Here is a 19507-nt window from a genome sequence, read left to right as displayed (position 1 = left end):
CCAATTTGGATGGATTTAAAAGGGGGCTAGACAAATTCAGGGAGGAAAAGTCTATCAGTGGCTACTAGGCCTGAGGGCTATATGCTACCTCTATTATCAGAGACAGTAAGCCTGTGTACACCAGTTGCTGGTGAACATGGGCCAAAGGGTGCTGTTGCATTCATACCCTGCTTGTGATTCCTGGTCGACAGCTGGTTGGCCACTGTGTGAACAGAATGCTGGACTAGATGAACCCTTGGTCTCATCCAGCCTGGCTCTTATGTGCTTAGAGTTTCTATATCTTTGGTATATCATATGCAACAGCCCTAAGAATTTATCCTTCTTTGCTCTCCTGCGTATTCAGTCTGGGGCTGAAGTAGTGCCCAAGATGCTTTCCTAAACACTTTTCCTCCCATTCCATATATAGGGTGCTTCCAGATGGCTCAGAACATAAGAAGTGCCTGACACCTAGTCCAGCATTCTTTGCAAGAAATCCATGAACCAGCAAGCACTGGGTAGTCCACTGAAAATTGGCCACTGTTGATTAGAGATGTACAAATTCCTTACCTGGCTCCATTCCAGGGCATCCGTGGTATGGGGGAGGTGCTCCATCCCTCCCCCAGGATTCTTCCCCGGCTGGCTCTGCGGCGACTCTGCGGAGCCGCCGGACGGGGCCAGCCACAGCTGGAATTCTGGCTGCTGCCAAGCTGCGGTGGCCACAAATGGCGGCCGGTACACCAGCCGCCATTTGCTTCCCTGGCAAGCCGTGATAGACTACGTAAGTATTTATGTAGCCTATCATGACAAAAGGCAGGGATGCAAATGGCGGCTGCTACGATGGCTGCCATTTGCAGCCGCAGCAGCCTGGCAGCGGCTGGAAGAGGAAGAGGAGCCGGAGCTGCCACCAGAGCCGCATCCGCTGCCAGGTAGGCTCTGTCCTGGGGGGATTCCGTGGGGTGGCGGGGGGGGGGGGAGGCCGTTCTGCCACAGACTCCTGGGGGGCGGATTCTAAAGAATCCAGCCTCACTGGAGTCCGTGGCGGAATTCTCTGACATCCCTACCGTTGATGGACTACCATCTACATTCTGTCAAACCATGATTAAGGCATATCTGCACTATATATCAGCCTTACTCCACACAAATAATTATGAGAACTAGGGAATCATCCATATAGCCCTCCTTTCATAGACCTAGTCCCAGGCTTTCATAGAAAAGAGAATGGTTGGTACATCAGTTTATGTCTCTAGTACAGATACACCCAAGGTGTTCTGATATGCCTAAACATTAAGACAAGTCACTAATTATGCTATTTATTTCATCGTCTGAAACAGTATTTGCTTCACCAGTGCATGCTACTTTGGTCAATCTCCAATTAACCACAGCCCATTTGTTGTTATAATTCTAGGCTGTTCCCTTCACCATTCTAACAGTAAGTTAACTTTCTATATGTGAAACACCCTCCCTTCTCCCATAGGACAGCATAGCTTCTTGTAGGTTTTTTATTATTATTACAAAAAGGAAAATACAATATCAGTACTATAAAATGAATTCCATTGAAAACAATCAAAATAATGATAGTGCTTTGCACATTAGAAGAGATTTAGTGTAAGACAGTGCTGCTCTTTTACCCTTATTATACTGAAATTCTTATAATGCTCATTCAAATATAAGTCTGCTGCAGCTTGATTCCCAATGGCACTAAATCCTATTAAGTATGTATCAACACGAAAAGAGTAACAAGGCTGAAATATGTTCATAGAGAACCATAATATGTTTATTCAAAAAGAATTATCTACTTGATAAGCAGGTTACCATCTACAGTTTATTATCCATCTAAGGTTGACTGGTGTATAAATCCTCGGCAGGTATCAAAGATAACTGCAATGCCTGCAAACATCATGCACTTTATATTGTTGCACAGCAAGGCAAATATGAATTAAATAAAGCAGTGTGTGTGTGCGTGAGTGTGTGTGTGCATGTAAAAGTTTATCTGGACTAAATCTAGGAAATCCAATATCAAATTTGACATTTTCCATAAAATATTTATTTGATTTATGCACTCCCTGCCTTTCTACCAAGGAAATGGTGCACAAGGTGGCTGACAGTAATAAAAACTAAAACTTAAAAACTTTGCAATTCTCCATATTGCACTCACAACACAATTCATAGCTTGCCATACATATTAGGAAGAAGTAATTTCAGCCTTCTAGTTTCCATTCTCCAGATAACTCTTCCAAAAACACTGAACACCTTATTAGAATCTGGCCAGAGTCCATGGTACAGTACTATTGATGGATGGTCTTAGCCATCTTAATAATATTGTTCCCTGTTCATCTCTCCTCCTCTCCCTCAAGAGAAGTAATTTATTTAGCAGTCTGTTATTGGACATCCACCATTTCCTTCTGCTTAGTAAAGCTATCCTTCATTGCTTAGTCTCTCCATCTCTTTCCAAGCATGCCATTTCTTTACAGTTCATGGCATATACATACTAACTTTGAAGGAGATCGCCCATCTATATGGGTTTCATTTGTGGCTAAAGCTGTTGCTGAAAACATTCTGAAGCATTTCTGATGTAAGGGTTGTGTCCATTTATTCATTTGCATAGAGACTAGTCTGTTTGTCTTCCTCAGAATGCAGTAAGGCACTGTTGCCAAATGATGGCATATATCTCATTGGAAGATAAGCAGGTATATGAACCCCTGGTGTTGTGGATGGAATTATTAGTTCCTGTAATAGTGTTACCAGAGTAACTTTCCAGGTGACAGAGTTGGCATCTGGGAAATTATATTATTTAAAAAAAAAAAGTGGAGAAACCCTACAATCTCCTGCGACACTATGCGGGCCAAAATAGGCATTACTTTAAATCTGTGTCTAGCAGCTACGTCTTTTTTTCATTTTTACTCTAGAATAAGCACTGCACCCCCAATCTGAATCTTAAAAACTTCCCTACAGTCCTGTTCTCTCCCCCGCCCCTACTCCAGCTAGGGGACTGTGCCCTAAATCTTCTATTCACAGCTTTAAAATACTTCCTGGTTTGGTCCTCAATGACCTTACGGTAGCTGTTCTTGAACAAAAGAAGTTCAGCAACAGATATCAACACAAAATTGCTGAAGTACTCATCAATACCTCTGAGAGAGGACCGGCTAAGCACTCAAATGACACCTCTTCATCTTCTCTCTCACACCCTCATTTTCATATTTTAGTTATGTTGTATGAAGAACATAATTTTATTTGGCCTGAATCTTAGTTCCTCTGAACATGTGCTATGGTCGTGTATGAGTAAGGAGCCAAATAGTGGGTGGTCCACTCCTGAAAGTGTATACACTCCCTGGAAATGTATATTCAAAGCTGAGCTGTATTAATTCAGGTTTATTGATTAATCTCGGTACCATTACCTTATCATACATTTTATGACAGGTTTACCTTTGCTGGATAAAGGACCAAAAAGAACAAATATTTACTAGTGTGGCATGATTTGAAGCAGAGCATTTAAGGCTGAGTATACGGATTTTTTTAGTTAGCGCAGTACCCTAAATTATGTCACTGCAGTGCAATTGGCCTGGGAATTCTAGCCAAGAAATGTAAAGTTAGATGTTATTAGAAGTTTACATTACAATGATGTCCCTTAAGGCAGAAGTAAGGAGGCCTCTGCAGAGTCCTATGAACTGCCAAAACTCCTTCTTCCTCATGAAAAACCAAAGAAGCAGGAATAGGCTGGAGAGAGTATGGGTTTTTTTCCCTCAGAATTTGAAAGTGGTATGATAGTGAGATTGTGGCTTGTAATGTGCACATTCATCTCACTACTATGTGTAGCCTTATTCATATAACAGGGCAGGGACTATGTTCAGTGACAGCAAGGACAGGACAGATCACAACTGCTATTCCTGCTCCAACCTGCATATTCAGCCAAAAGGTCTGACTAGAGCCTACTCACATACACTGTACCTGCAATACAACAGTACCTGTGATCTTACCTTTCACAGGGTTCCTGATTGCATTGAGAGAACCTATGAGCATGTATGGGTGCAGGCTCTATTTAGACCCTGGGCTGAACACATGGAGGTTAGGAGTGAGGACAGTGGGCATGTCCTGAGTCTGTACACCCCTCCTCATCTTCAGTGAGAATATGAAAAGGGCTTCTGTTCTGTTTTGCAGTATTTTCTAATGCTTCAAAACTTGATTGACCAAAGAGAATTGTGTGTGTGTGGGGGGGGGGGGAGAGATAAGAGTGTCTATACTACATCTTCAACCCTCCTATGATCTATTGTTTCCAGTCACAGTTAATGATAGCATCAACATAACCAACAAAGTAACAACAAAGTATTTCAACACAAAGAACATGGGTTGTATTTTTGGTGTGCGATATATTCTCTGTACCAGAGGTGTTTCCATCATTGACATAAGGTGATTTTTATATACGCAATGCAATCCAAATGCATTGGATTTTTGCATTGCACTGTTACATAGTAACAGTGTATGTTTTAAGAACAAGGAAGAGTCTTGTGTCACCTTAAGTACTAACACATTTATTATAGGATAAGCTTCCATAGGCTGTCGTCTATAAAAGCTTATGTCACTAAAAATGTGTAAGTATATTATGACCAGTTAAAAGATCCCTCGGATGTGTTGCCTTATGAGTCTGTATCTGCACTATTAATCTGTACCTGCACTGTAATTTGGCTTCAAAGTTTTGAAGGGTGCCATGCTCTATTAAAAGTTTAGGTACAAGTGCCACACCTTCAAAAACCCTTTATGCTAGTATAAATCTATTAATAAACATTTCACTTCAATGCAGGCTCTATTATTGTAAGCGGACATTGCATTACCCAGGTCCTGAACTACAGTTCATGTCTTGGCTGATGTTCCTGTAAAATAATAATGATGCCCTTACTTACAGTCAGGGCCAGAAATATTGGAACAAGGATAACTGTTTGGGCAGTTGGCCTCTGTACACCACCACATTGAAGTTGAAAGGAAACACACCCAGATGGGAGTGAAATCAGGACTTTCAGCTGAAATTCAAGGGGTTTGACAAAAGTGGGGCACTAACCATTCCGGAAGGACAGTCAGTGGCATACACACACACCCATCGTTGGTGGCTCATAAGTAATGGAATGAATGGCTGACAAGCAGCTGCATGGCCAGGTGCGGCCTGTTTCCTGGGCACCCCATGACCAATCAAGCAGATAAAAGGCCTGGAGGTGGTTCTGAGTGTTACATTTGCATTTGGTAGCTGTTCAGTGGAACTCCCAACATGAGGTCCAAAGAGGTGTCCATGCGAGTGAAGGAGGCCATCATTAGGCTGAGGAAACAAAACAAACTCATCAGAGAATAGCAAAAACAGTGGGAGTGGCCAACACAACAATTTGGAACATCCTGAAAAAGAAGGAATGAACTGGCAAGCTCAGCAACAGCAAAAGGCCTGGCAGACCATGAAAGACAACTAAAGTGGATGACCGCAGAAGTCTGCTCATGGTGAAGAGGAACCCTTTCACAACATCTAGCCAGGTCAAGAATGCTCTTGAGGAGGTAGGCATGTCATTGTCAACATCTACAGTCAAGAGATGGCTTTATGAATGTAAATACAGAAGCTTCACAACACAGTGCAAACCACTGGTAACGCTCAAGAACAGACAGGCCAGCACCTAAAAAATCCTGCCCAGTTCTGGAATAAGATTCTTTGGAATGATGAAACCAAGATTAACTTGTAACTTGTACCAGAATGATGGGAAGAGAAAAGTATGGAGAAGGAAAGGAACAGCTCATGATCCAAAGCAGACCACATCATCTGTCAAACATGGTGAGGCAATGTTATGGCATGGGCATGTATGGCTGCCAATGGAACCGGGTCACTGGTGTTTAATGATGACCTGACTGCTGATAAAAGCAGCAGGATGAGTTCTGACGTGTATAGGGCTATATTTTCTGCTCATATTCAGCCGAATGCTGCCAAACTGTTAGAACGCCACTTCATATTGCAGATGGATAATGACCCAAAATATACAGCAAAAGCGACCCAAGAGTTTCTCAAGGCAAAGCAGTGGGATGTTCTTCAATGGCCAAGTCAGTCACCTGATCTCAATCCAATAGAGCATGCTTTTCACTTACTGAAGACAAGACTGAAGGCAGAAAGACCCACAAACAAGCAGCATCTGAAGGCAGCTGCAGTAAACGCCTGGCAAAGCATCTCGAGGGAGGAAACTCAGCATTTGGTCATGTCCATGGGTTCCAGACTTCAGGCAGTCATTGACTGAAAAGGATTTTCATCCAGGTATTAAAGACGATCCTTCAGTTTTAAATGATGTTGGTTTGTTCCATTACTTATGAGCCACCAACGATGGGGGGGGGGGTATGCTGCTGGCTGTCCTTCCTGAATGGTTAGTGCCCCACTTTTGTCCAACCCCTTGAATTACAGCTGAAAGTCCTGACTTCGCTCCCATCTGGGTGTGTTTCCTTTCAACTTCAATGTGGTGGTGTACAGAGGCCAACTGCCAAAACAGTTAACCTGCTCCAATATTTCTGGCCCTGACTGTATAGGGATTGTAGTGGTGGATAGGGATGGCGGAGAATTTCTCCCCGAAACTTCGGGGGGCCGAGCGCCAATGTGTTTGGCCCCCCGAAGAAGTTTTGGGGAGAAATTCTCCACACCCCCGCCCCCTGCACCCCCCCGGGACGGGACTTACCTTTCCCGAATGTCCCTCCCGGTGGCGGGTCCCGGCGGCGGTTCGTTGGGTCTTCGTCAGGGGCGGGGGCGGCAGCCGATCTTTCGACCGGCTCCCGCCGCCGCCATTCCAATAAAAGAAAAAAAAACGCCCCGTGATAGGCTATGTGATGATTAACGTAGCCTATCATGGCTAGATTTGCAAAGTCAGCCGTGATAGGCTACGTCAATCGTCACGTAGCCTATCACGGGTGACTTAAAAAAAAAAAGCCGTACAGCTAATGGCGGCCTCCATAGGGAGCCGCCATTCACATTCCTTATTTGGTCGCTGTAGTCTACGTAAAGATTACGTAGACTACGGCAAAAATAAGGGCAACGCTATTTGCGTACGTGCTTTTTTTTTTTTTAAGTCACCCGTGATAGGCTACGTGACGATTTACGTAGCCTATCACGGCTAGATTTGCAAAGTCAGCCGTGATAGGCTACGTCAGTTGTCACGTAGCCTATCACGGGTGACTTAAAAAAAAAAAGCCGTACAGCTAATGGCGGCCTCCATAGGGAGCCGCCATTCACATTCCTTATTTGGTCGCTGTAGTCTATGTAAAGATTACGTAGACTACGGCAAAAATAAGGGCAACGCTATTTGCGTACGTGCTTTTTTTTTTTTAAGTCACCCGTGATAGGCTACGTGACGATTTACGTAGCCTATCACAGCTGACTTTGCAGATCTAGCCGTGATAGGCTATGTTAATCGTCACGTAGCCTATCATGGGGGCGTTTTTTTTTTTTAACTTTTAATTTCACAGCCGGGCGAGGCGCCTCCTCCCCGGCCTGAATTTCGGCCGGGCGAGGCAGGAAGCCTCCCCCCCGGCCTGAATTTCGGTCGGGCAAGGTGGGAAGCCTCCCCCCCAGCCTGAACTTTGCAGGGAGAGCAGCGAAGCGCCTCCCCCCCACTGCGAAAAGCTGCGAGACCAGGTAAGTGACTTTCGTGCACCACTAGTGGTGGATCTGTAAATTACAGAAAGTATTGTAAGTTTCAGATTCTATTAATATTTTAAAACCTTTGGCTGATAATTTCAATTATCATCAATTTATGTTGTTCTTAATTTCTACAGGAGTAGCCATGTTAAGTTTTCTGCAGTTAGGAACCTGAATCTTCAGGATAATGTAATGTCCACTTAGAATAGTACAGCCGTCACTGAAGTGAAACTCTTATCTCAAGGAGCGCCTCCAGCATCACCAGACTGCTCTGAGGCACCCCACTTGTTACCTCTCCCCAGTTTGAGAAGATTCCATTGAGAAGCACTCTTTGAGTCTGATTCTGTAGCCAACTGGATCCACCTGATCCATCTAGCCCACTTTGAGCTAGTTTGCTCATCAGGATATCATGGTGCACTTTGTCAAAAGCGTTCTTAAAGTCGAGGTATATACGTCCACAGCATTCCCACTGTCCACAAGGGAGGTTGTTGTTGTTCAGTCATTCAGTCATGTCTGACTCTTCGTGACTAGGGATGTCAGAGAATTCCGCCATGGATCTTGGTGAGGCCGAATGCCAGTGCATTCGGCCCCCCAAACTCCGTGGCAGAACGGCCTGCCACCCCCCCACCCACCCACCCCGTGGATCCCCCCAGGGACGAGACTTACCTGGGGCTAGGGATGTCAGAGAATTTCGCCACGAATCTCGGGGAGGCCGAATGCCAGTGCATTCGGCCCCCCGAAATCAGTGGCGAAATGGTCTCACCCCCCCCCCCCGGGACGGGACTTACCTTGGGTGAATCTTCCTGGCGGTGGCTCCAGCGGTGGTTCGGTGGCAGTGGCTGGTCTTCCGACCGGCTACCGCCACTGCCATTTCCAGTAAAAAAAAAACCCCAAAAACGTGATAGGCTATGTAAAGATTTACGTAGCCTATCACAGCTAGATTTTTTAAAAATACCATGATAGGCTATGTAAATGTTTACATAGCCTATCACGGCTAAGTAAGAAAAACAAAAAAAACCCTGCACGTACGCAAATGGCAGGGTTCCTTATTTTGGCACGTCTAGTCTATGTAACCATTTACATAGACTACAGCGAAAATAAGGGGAACGCAAATAGCATAGCGTCTACTACGTCCATTTGCGTACGTGCGTTTTTTTTTAACTCAGCCGTGATAGGCTACGTAAACATTTACGTAGCCTATCACGGCTGACTGCAGGGACGCAAACGGCGGTGGCTACGGCTGCCGCCATTTGTTGACCCGGCTGGCCAGGATTCGGGGGGGGGACGGAGCACCTCCCCCCCGGCCAGAATTTCGGGGGGAGGGATGGAGCGCCTCCCCCCACATCGCATCACATTTCGTTAAAAGGTAAGTGACTTTCGTACATCCCTACCTGGGGCGGATCTTCCGGGCAGCGGCGGCAGCAGCGGCTGCGGCGGCTGGTCTTCCACTCGCTGCCGCCGCCACCATTTCCAGTCTTGTAAAAAAAAAAAAAAAGACATGATAGGCTACATAAAGATTTACGTAGCCTATCATGGCTAGGTTTAGAAAAACACACACACACAACGGGATAGGCTACGTAAATCTTTACGTAGCCTATCATGGCTGGGTGGGTTAAAAAAAGACCACGTACGCAAACGGCGGCAGCTACGGCCACCGTCATTTGTGTTCCTTATTTTTGGGCATCTTAGTCTATGTAAATATTTACGTAGGCTAAAATGGTGAATCAAAAAGGGATGCAAATAGCGCCCGCTACACCATTTGCGTTCCCCTTTATTTTTGCCGTCATAGTCTACGTAAATATTTACATAGATTAAGACGGCAAAAATAAGGAACACAAATGGCAGCGGCCGTAGCCGCCGCCATTTGCGTATGCGGTTTTTTTGGGGGGGTTCCCTAGAGCCCTCCGCGGCTGGAAATCCAGCTGCAGATGGCTCTGGCCTGGCTGGGCCTGGCCGGCTGCTCCGCGGAGCTGCCGCGGAGCACAGCCGGCCGCGGAGGATTCCGGGGGAGAGGAACGGATCGCCTCCCCCCCCCGTCGAGGATTCCGGGGGGAGGGACGGAACGCCTCCCCCCAATCAACATAATCCGCGAAAAGTAAGTGACTTTCGTACATCCCTATTTGTGACCCCATGGACCATAGCATGACAGGTCTTCCTGTCCTGCGCTCTCTCCTGGAGTGTGCTCAAATCCATATTCATAGCATCAGTGATGCGATCTAGCCATCTCATCCTCTGCCGCCCCCTTCTCCTTTTGCCTTCAATCTTTCCCAGCATCAGGGTCTTTTCCAGTGACTTTTCTCTTTGCATTAGGTGGCCAAAATATTTGAGCTTCAGCATCTTTCCTTCCAATGAGCAGTCAGGGTTGATTTCCTTTAGGATTGACTGATTTTACCTCCTTGCAGTCCAGGGGACTCATAAGAGTCTTCTCCAGCACCACAGTTTGAAAGCATCGATTCTTTGGCGCCTTCCTTAGAGTCCAGCTCTCAATGTCATAGGTTGCTTCTGGGAAAATCATAGCTTTGATTATACGAACCTTTGTCGGCAAGGTGATGTCTCTGCTTCTTACGATGCTGTCTAGGTTTTCCATAGCTTTCCTCCCAAGGAGCAAGCGTCTTTTAATGTCATGGCTACAGTCACCGTCTGTGGTGATCTTGGAGCCCAAGAAAATATAATCTGTCACTGCTTCTGTTTCTTCCCCTTCTATATGCCAGGAAGTGATGGGGCCAGATGCCATGATCTTGGTTTTGTTAATGTTGAGTTTCAAACCAGCTTTTGCACTCTCCACTTTCACCCTCATCAAGAGGATCTTTAGATCCTCTTCGCTTTCTGCCATTTGGGTGGTATCGTCTGCGTATCTGAGGTTGTTGATAATTCTCCCGTCAATCTTAATTCCGACCTGTGATTCATCCAACCCGGCGTTTCTCATGATGTACTCTGGATAAAAATTAAATAAGCAAGGCGACAATATACAGCCTTGTCATACTCCTTTCCCAATTTTGAACCAATCAGTTGTTCCATGTCCGGTTCTTACTGTTGCTAACAAGGGAGGTTACCTGATTAAAAAATGAGATCAGATTCACCTGGCAGGATTTGTTCTCGACAAATCCATGTTGGCTTCGAGTAATCACTGTATTGTTTTCAAGGTGCTTACAGACTGACTGCTTTATCAACTGCTCCAGAATTTTCCCAGGGATTGATGTCAGTCTGACTAGTCTGTAGTTCCCAGGTTCCTCCTTTTTACCCCTTTTGAAGATAGGGACCACATTAGCCCTCCTCCAGTCATCTGGCACTTCGCCTTCCCTCCATGATTTCTCAAAGATAATAGACAGTGGTTCTGAGAGCTCTTCTGCCAGTTCCTTTATTACTCTAGTCTAGGATGCAGTTCATCTGGCCCGGGAGATTTGCACTCATTCAAAGTATTCAGTGTTCCTTGACCATATGCGTACCAATCTCAAGCTTCAATCCTGCCCCTTTAGCCTGTACTTCACCTTTGCCAAGCGGGGTCATAGACCCTCTTTTGGGAGAAGACTGAGCCACAGTAGGAATTGAGCACTTCTGCCTTTTCTTTGTCATCTGTTATCATTTTGTCATCCTTATTTAATAGTTGAACCACTATTTCCTTCCTCTCTTTTACTATGCACATATCTGAAGAAAGCCTTTTTGCTGCTTTTAGCAGCCCTCGCTAACCTCAGCTCGTTCTCAGCTTTAGCCTTCCTGATGCCATCCCTGAAATTCTACCTGCCTGTACTCTTCCTTTGTTGCTTGGCCTTCCTTCTGCTTCCTATATGTGTCCTGTTTTTGTTTTCAGGTCATCTCTAAGCTTTTTGTGAAGACACATTGGCTTCTTCTGTTGTCTTCCACTTTTTTTTCTTGTTGGAATGGTTTGTAGTTGTGCCTTGAGAATTTCCTTTTTTAAAAAATTCTCACCGATCTTGGACTCCTTTTCTTGTTAGAGTCACTTGCCATGGGACTTTACTTATCATTGTTCTTAGTTTATTAAAATTGGCTTTCCTAAAATCCAGGGTATGTGTTTGGCTACACTCGGCTTTTGCTTCCTTAAAACCAAGAACCCAAGTATAGCATGGTCGCTTTCCCCCAGAGTTCCTGTAGCTACTACTTTATCCACTAAGTCATCTCTGTTGGTTAGGATCAAGTCAAGGATAGCCGATCCTCTAGTACCTTCCTCTACTTTCTGAAGGAGGAAGTTATCCACCACACAAGTCAGGAATTTCTTGGAGGGGCCATGTTTTGCAGAGTTCCCAAGATGGCCATTCCACTTCCCCTTCCCCTTCCCCCATCCCCTTTCTCCCCTGACCACCGATTGGTGCCTTCCCAGCTTTTGTGCATTTCCCCCCATTCCAAAAGGTTGACGTGCCTCTCCTAAGGCTTAGTTACTGGCAGTGAGAGCTTTAAGCTAAAATACTCTGGTATCTTTTGGTATTTTTGGCTCTAACCCTGACTTTTTTTGCCTTCAGTCCCACCCACCACTGAAATGAAGCCCCAAAGAGCTTCTCCAAAATTGAATTCAACCTTTGGACTAAAAGAGGTTCGACACCCTGCCCTACTGGAACTAAGCATATGCAACTGAGTAGAAAAAATATTGTTTCCATTCCTCTGCAACCTTAAGCTACTGACAAATTTTAGATTGTGAATGCCACAGGACAGGAAACCATTTTCTTGTTTGTTGCTCTGTAAAGTGCATTGATGGAATAATAATAAGAAGAAGGAGGAGGAGGAGGAGGAGGAGGAGGAGAAGGAGAATTTAGATATAATTTTGGATTATGAAACTGACTTTTTAACTATATGACAGTTCAAGCCCTATTGTTGGTGGCAACCCATCCTTAATCATAGGCAACTAGTTATACATAGATAATAATGAGCAGTACCAAATGCAGAAGTACATCTTCATGTTATTTATTGTTATATTTATATCCCTCCTGAGGGGCTCAAATGAATACATGTGATTATTTTTCTATCCATTCTATCACAGCAGCCCTGTGAGCTAAATTTGGCCATCACTATCTCTCAGCCTAATGTCACCCAGGGAACTTCATGGCCAAGCAAGGATTTGAAGTGGGATCTCCCTAATCCAATATTCTAACCGCTACACCACACTGGCTCTCAAAAGACAAATCCAGCTAACCAACTAATTTAATGGGACTCAAAGAAGCACTGTGATGTGGATGTGGAGCAGGTACTCCACATCGACATGGGTGTCCCTTACTGGATCAGAACAACTATTATGAAAAAGGTGGCAGGTTTTCTAAAATGTATTTTGCAAATCCCATATTAAGTACTTACCTCCCTATACTGAATAATATTATCAAAACTTTACCACCATGATCTTTGCTAGTAGCACTTTTCTTTTTCTTTCAGATGTCGCACTTTTATGTTGTTTATGTTGCATAGTTGCTGTGATGAACCATGCTCATTGATTAGCACACTAAAAGCTTATTTCAAGTGGATTAAACATTATTTTTCTTCTGCAGCTGAAAACATCACACAATTCTAAAGTAGTTTCTGTCAGGCTAATTCCTAATTCTCATCTAATGATATGCCAGGCAGGTTACACAGCCTGGATATATTACCTTAGTGAAATATTTAACACAATATATCTTATTTATTATATAACAACTAGAAATCCATGCAAAAGAGTAATTGCACTTAACACTTTTATCTACAAATACTACTGCAGATCCACTAATTAACAACAAGAGATATATAAAGGAAGATGTAATTACAATTTGTTAAAACACTGAAATAAATGGAACTAACAAGGGGATGACCTAGGATTCTCTCTCTTCAGTGCCTTTTGTACCACACAGGTTTTGTATCCACTGCACTCCATCAGTGTTAGCTGAATTCCACTCTTCTGCTACATACACACAATTACTTTAAAATGTGCATTAGCTGATCACCTGCAGGGAACTAACAAGGATATAAACAGATAGATCTTCTATGGGACATACTGAATTCCCCTTTTCACACACACACACACACACACACACACACACTTATTCTAAAATATTCAGAAACAACTGAAATGTTTCTACAAATTCATCTCCATCATATGTAAATGCCATTACATTCATTTTAAGGGACTGAGAAGATAAGGCAAAACAAGGATACTGTGAACCCCAAAGGGAAGCAGAGACAGAAATATGCCTAGTTTTTCCCACCTTTGTCATTCCAGTTTCAGACTGAGACAAACAGCTGTAAAACAGTTTTTAAGAAAACTATGTGGAGACTCAGGCTTAACTACAACTTACATTAACATTGTGTTTAAAGTAGCATGTTTAGGACTGGCCATGACTTTCTTAACATAGAGAAGTCATGTGTGGTCCCGATATGAATCAGGACTGCAACACAAGAGGACAGCATCTTTAACCCTTCCCCCCCACACTGTTTTTCCAGCTGGAACGCCCAGGCTGCCCAGGCTTCTATTTTCCTCTGAAGGTGCTACATGCTGCAAATAGCACCTTTAGTGGCAAATGGCAGCTGTGGGGGTGGGGATCTTGAACTTGGAACTTTGAATCTCCAAGTTCAAAGCTTTCAAACATGATTGAACTGGTAAAGGCATTATTTCACTTTTTCTGTTCCTTCCATTCTGCAGAATCACCAGAACAGCTACAAATGCTCTAATGCTCCCAAAGTATGAAAAATAAATGAATACTGGCAAAACTTTCCAGTAACAAAAGTCAAATTGTATAAAATCAGCTTCCCAGCTCCACTGCCTTGAAAACAATTCATATATCATTATATGCCAAATAACTGCTTGAAACAGTCTACTCACATGAGTAGCCTAGCAATGGAATCAAGATCCCACACAGGTTTCCACCTGCCCTTTCACCTGAGGTTGTTCCACTCTGTTCAGCAAACAGCAAACCATTGTTTTTGTTTTCAAAACTAAAGCAGTGATTGAACTGGGTGGAACTACACATAAAGCAGCAGATGCATGCAAAACAGGAGGTTGGGCATTTTCAAAAGAAAAGCAGCAAGCTGGAGTTTGGGTTCTGATTCCCTACTCACTGAGTTTCTCACGAAACCCCACAAGTACTTTTCCCCAGCTTGCCCAGGGATCCACAACATGGTTTCTGCAAAATGAGAGAATGGAAGGTTGCAGATTAAAACCAGAAGATGGGGGAAAGTTTAGCATCTACACTTCTACCTGCCACACTGTCCCTGTAAATGCACCCCTCCCCCCAGCTCCACTTGACATATATGGTAGCAAACAAAGGATTCAGAATTACACATAGGGCAGCAGACATCCTGTCTGTGTTTGCTACTGAACTTGTGGTACTACCTTAAGACTCCATTCATACTACAAGACTTAGATTAATAACTGCTTAAGTGAGCACCTATTTGTGTAGCATATTAATTGTCTCTAAGTTTGACATTTTTCATCTACTACTGTGGTAAAATACAAAAAGGTTGGTTTGCTATTGTGGAACAGACACTCATCCTCCTACAAATAACATTATTCCATACTGCAGTTTTCATGAATGTAAAGCTCAGAAAAGCTAAAGGAACCTTCAGACATTTCCATACGTTTGCCCCATTCAAGTCACATTGCTTATCTATTAGTCTTTCACTCTCCTTTTTCACTACTTTCTATTCTGAATTTTTGCTATCTGAAAATATATAATAATTTTCTTCCTGACTGATTTCATCATTACCTATACTTATGCAGTGTTGTAGCAGGTAGTTTCTCCTGATAACTGTCTGAATATGAAGGTGAAATAAGGTAATACATGTCTCTCCTCTTGTTTTCAGAGTGAAGATAACTGAATTCTATGGATACCATAAAAGACACAAAAGTGGTCCAATCCTCAGTGAAATGAGAAGTATACACAGTGTTTAACTTCAAGGAGCTCAGATTTCCTTCCCACCTTTATGTCTTTGGGGAAAGAGTATCTAGAAACATGGAAAAATAATAACTAGGTACAGATTTAATTATCTGCTGACAGTTTGTGAAGGATACACAGATATCACTGAAGAATTTGGAAAACATGAAACAATATCCTCCAAAGCAAGAACTTTAGTTGGAGAATTTAAGAAAGGCCAAAGAGATCTAATGCTAAATGCCATTGGACCTGTCCCACCTCTAGACTTAGTGGTGAGCATGTGAATTGTCTGAACACATTATACCCAGCAAAACACATCTCATACCAATGCAGGTGCAGATGGTCAATGATCATTTTAGGTTAAAATCCTATACCCATTTACCATGAAGTAAGTCCAATGGAACTCAATGGGACTTACTTTTGGGTAGGCATGCATAGGATTATACTCTTACATTGCAATACTATGCATGTCTACTCAGAAGTAAGCCCTATAGAATTTAGCAGATTTACTCCCAGGTAAGTCTTTATAGAATTGCAGCTTTAATGTCTGAATAAACACCATTGACAATTTAGTCCAGTCTTGATTAACAGCAGAAGTGAAATATTCCCAAGCACCTACCTACCAGTCTAATGGTGGCACTCAGTAACTTTAAATCATTTTTTTTTTTCAGTTTTGTGCTTGGTTGGTGCCCCCAAAATTTGATCCAGCCAAAGTTAAGCATTTTTAAGTCTACTTGGTTTTACTGGGAGAGATCTAAGCATGTGCTTAACTCTGCCACTGAAACCAATAGACTTAATTGTGTTATCTCTGACTGAATTGTGTCTGTTGATACTTGACAATTAGAAATGTTTTTCCAGTCCTGATTTGACATTGTCTGTCATCCCAGAAAGCAGAGTAACTGGGACATATTAAAGTAAGTAGCAGAAAATAAAACATAGTTTCTGCTCTGTTATTCTTACAAACTGAGACAAGGGAAGGCAATATTTCTTACTGAATCACTGTCTCATACCAAAGGGAAATGCAAGCAGAACGCTTAATCAGACTAAATGGAAATGTCCATGGTTATTAGTGCAAATACTCGTGACGCTCAGCCCAAAGCATATTTATTCAGAAGTAAGTCCCATTAATTTCAGTGGTACTCTCTTCATGGTAAAAGCACATAGTAGTCCTTTGGGAAGGACCAACAAGGATGCCATCTGGGTTTTTTGAGGGTGCTGGAACTGTATGATTTCAGGAGGCATCACAGCAAACATTGGTTATAGAAATTGGTGCTTCAAAAGCAGCGGCTTTAACTGACTGTTGGATTTTTAATGATACATTGATTGGTTTATTAGTGAAATGGATTTTAATAACTTCCCATACTTTTAGTGCAAACAAATATCAGTTAATAAGTTCACCAGCTTAATGGGACAAGTTCAGAAACTAGGCACATGGGGTTGTTTGTGTCTTTGGCAACACTATATATTTAAAATATGTGCCTGGAGATATTAAGGCAGCACTTAATTTTTAAAATGAGATGCCAGAGTTCTCATTGCACCCTTTGTCCTGCAAGTCTTCATCATCTAATTCTAGGTATGTGGGGACTGATTGTGGTTACTTACAGCATAATCCTATACATGTATATTCAAAATTTGAGTCCCATTGAGTTTAATAAGACTTACTCCCAGCAAATTGGGTATAGAAAGGCATTCTGCACATATTCAAATGCACAGTATTCATTCATGTGTTATAGAGCTAAGCCCTGGCACTGAAACAGATTCTGGAGCAAGGCTGAAATTAAACTGTCTGAAGTTATTATACAAGTTTCTGTTTGTGGGAAAATTGGTTTCAAATTGGTCACATCAACTTGTGATTAGAGAGTTATGCTACTGAGCCTTCAGAGGATGCTGACATGGATGGTCTTCTTGCAACCTGAAACGTTCTTGTTATAACTTCCCAGAGGGAGGGGAGAATTCAGTAGATCAGGGTGGGCACAGTCCAGCCAAAGTTAAGTGCTTTGAAATCCTTCAGATTTCAGTGGGAATGATTTAAGCAAGTATTTCTCTGTCACTGAATACAAACATACTTAAAAGTGCATAGCTTCAGCCGGATTGTGTCACATATTTATAGCCTACACACTGGTTCCACACACAGCAGGGGCCATGCAAAGTCAGGACTAATTTGATATACATTTGGAATGTAGAATTCAATTAACACCAAGTGTATGCAGTGCATACAAAACCATGTGGTATAAGTAAATAGGGCTGAACTGGAAAGTCTCCCATCTGGAATCTGTCTAGATCCATTTGCACTCCTACAGTTTTAGTAAGTCGCAAAGTAGTCTTCCTCACTGTATCCTTCTTGTTGTTAAACTAGTGGATCTGAAGCAGCATTTGCACACATTTGCATGGCATGCAGCCTTTGGTATGGAGGAAAGTGAAGTTTGGTGGCTAAAGACAAAAGGTATGATCCAGCCCATTTAAGCTCCATTCATGTTAAAGGAAGAGTTAAGCACACACTTAAATCCTTCCCTTTGAACTTACTGAGACATGCAGCAGGTTCCTATCCATGTTTACTCAGAAGTGCATTCCACCTGTTCAACACATTGAAGGCTGTGATCCTATCTACACACCTAGGAGTTAGACCCATTGAACAGTGTAAGCTATAGATCTGCAATCGGGTGTGCTAGCCCCATCGAATTCTGCTTCCAAGTGAACCTAGTCAGGATTGGGCTGCTTATGCCAAGTTAAGTGTGCTTAGGACTGCAGTCTTAAAGTCAAAAGTCAGTGTTTAAAGTTAGACAGCTCCCAGCGCTGTGTAGGGCTTGCCCCCCCAAAACCATGCATCAGGCTGAGGTTGGCTGGTTTGTACCTTTTTCAGTGTATTGGGGCTTTTAGTTATCATATCGTAAAAAACCAACAGCGTGCGAAAGTGTCAACAGTTCTACCACGGAATGGGGTGCAGAGTGACTACGTGCAGTGGAGTAAAGCAGAGCAAACGAACACAAAGCCTCAAAGAGGACAAGCGCCGTGGCCCGCCCAAGGCAGGCGTGCCTCCCTTTGAAGCCCCCTCTAAGCCCCCACACTAAGGATGGTGTCTTGCTCTGCTAGCTGGGATGGAGAGGACCAGAGCCGCCGCCACTGTACCTGTGCACGGCCCCTTCACCTGTTGCTTGGCCGCCGCCATCGTCCAAGAAGGGCACCGGCTCCTCCTTGACCTCGCGCAACACCAGCGTTTTCTCCCGTTCGCGGGTAAACTCCCCCAGCCCGCTTCCGCCGGGCCCCTCCTCCAGGGCCTCCACGTAGAAGACGGTGCGAGGGGCCGGCCGGTGGCGTTGCTGCTCGGCCAGTCCATGGAGCCTGGTGGCGGGCAGCAAAGTCCCGTTGAGGGGCGACGAAGAGCCAGCACAGGGCGACGAGGAAGAGGAGGACGAAGAGGACGAAGAGGCGGCTTTCTTCCAGAAGGTGCCGCTGCCCCTCTCCTGGCTCTTCAGCAGGCGGCTCTGGCTCGGCCCCCAGTGCTCGAAGCTGCTGTCCGGCTGCAAACAGCCGCCGGCTGAGGCCGCCGGGTGGCTGAACAGTTTCCAGCGGAGGCGCAAAATGTGTTTCACGTCAAAGTCCTTTCTGCCCGAGTTCGACATGCTGCCGCTGCTCCTGTTGCCGCCGGGGAGGCGGCGGCGGCGGCGCTTGGCGCAGGCGAACGGCCCGGGCGAGGCTGGAGCGCCGCGCCGCGCCGCGCTCTCCGTGTGCCCCGGGCGGCGCCGGTGGGTGAACGCCCCCAAGGCGCTTCCCTCTCCTCCGGGAGGAGGACAGCGCGAGGGAAAAGGGAAGAAGAAAAGCCGGGGAGTTCCGAAGAAGCCGCTCAGAGAAGGACCGGAAAAGGCGGAGGTGGCGAAGCCCTCGGCGGGGAAACAAACGGGGAGAGCTGACGGAAGGTGCCTCAAAACTGCAGGGGAGATGTGCAGCGCGAGAGGGCAAGGACCAAGAGAGGCTCCCGCCAAAGCTTGCGAGTGACTGAGGGAGGGAGGCTGTGAAAAGCCCGCGCTGCGCTAATTGACGGGGTGGG

At 44.4% G+C, this 19507-nt stretch overlaps 1 protein-coding gene across 1 annotated transcript in view; it reads right to left on the bottom strand.

Annotated features, from left to right (window-relative positions):
- LOC146350379 (kelch-like protein 1) overlaps positions 1 to 19082 on the bottom strand; it is a 65476-nt gene extending 46394 nt beyond the window's left edge. The window contains exon 1 of the mRNA XM_084841834.1: positions 18589 to 19082. Coding sequence (XP_084697960.1) covers positions 18589 to 19082 — 494 coding nt within the window. The remainder of the gene's footprint in view (positions 1 to 18588) is intronic.
- Positions 19083 to 19507: the final 425 nt, after the last annotated feature.

This window comes from Heloderma suspectum, chromosome 3, assembly GCF_057233095.1.
Source record: "Heloderma suspectum isolate Gila_16-S chromosome 3, 16-S_ref, whole genome shotgun sequence".
NCBI classification, from domain to species: Eukaryota; Metazoa; Chordata; class Lepidosauria; order Squamata; family Helodermatidae; genus Heloderma; species Heloderma suspectum.
This window is presented reverse-complemented; position numbering and strand designations above follow the sequence as displayed.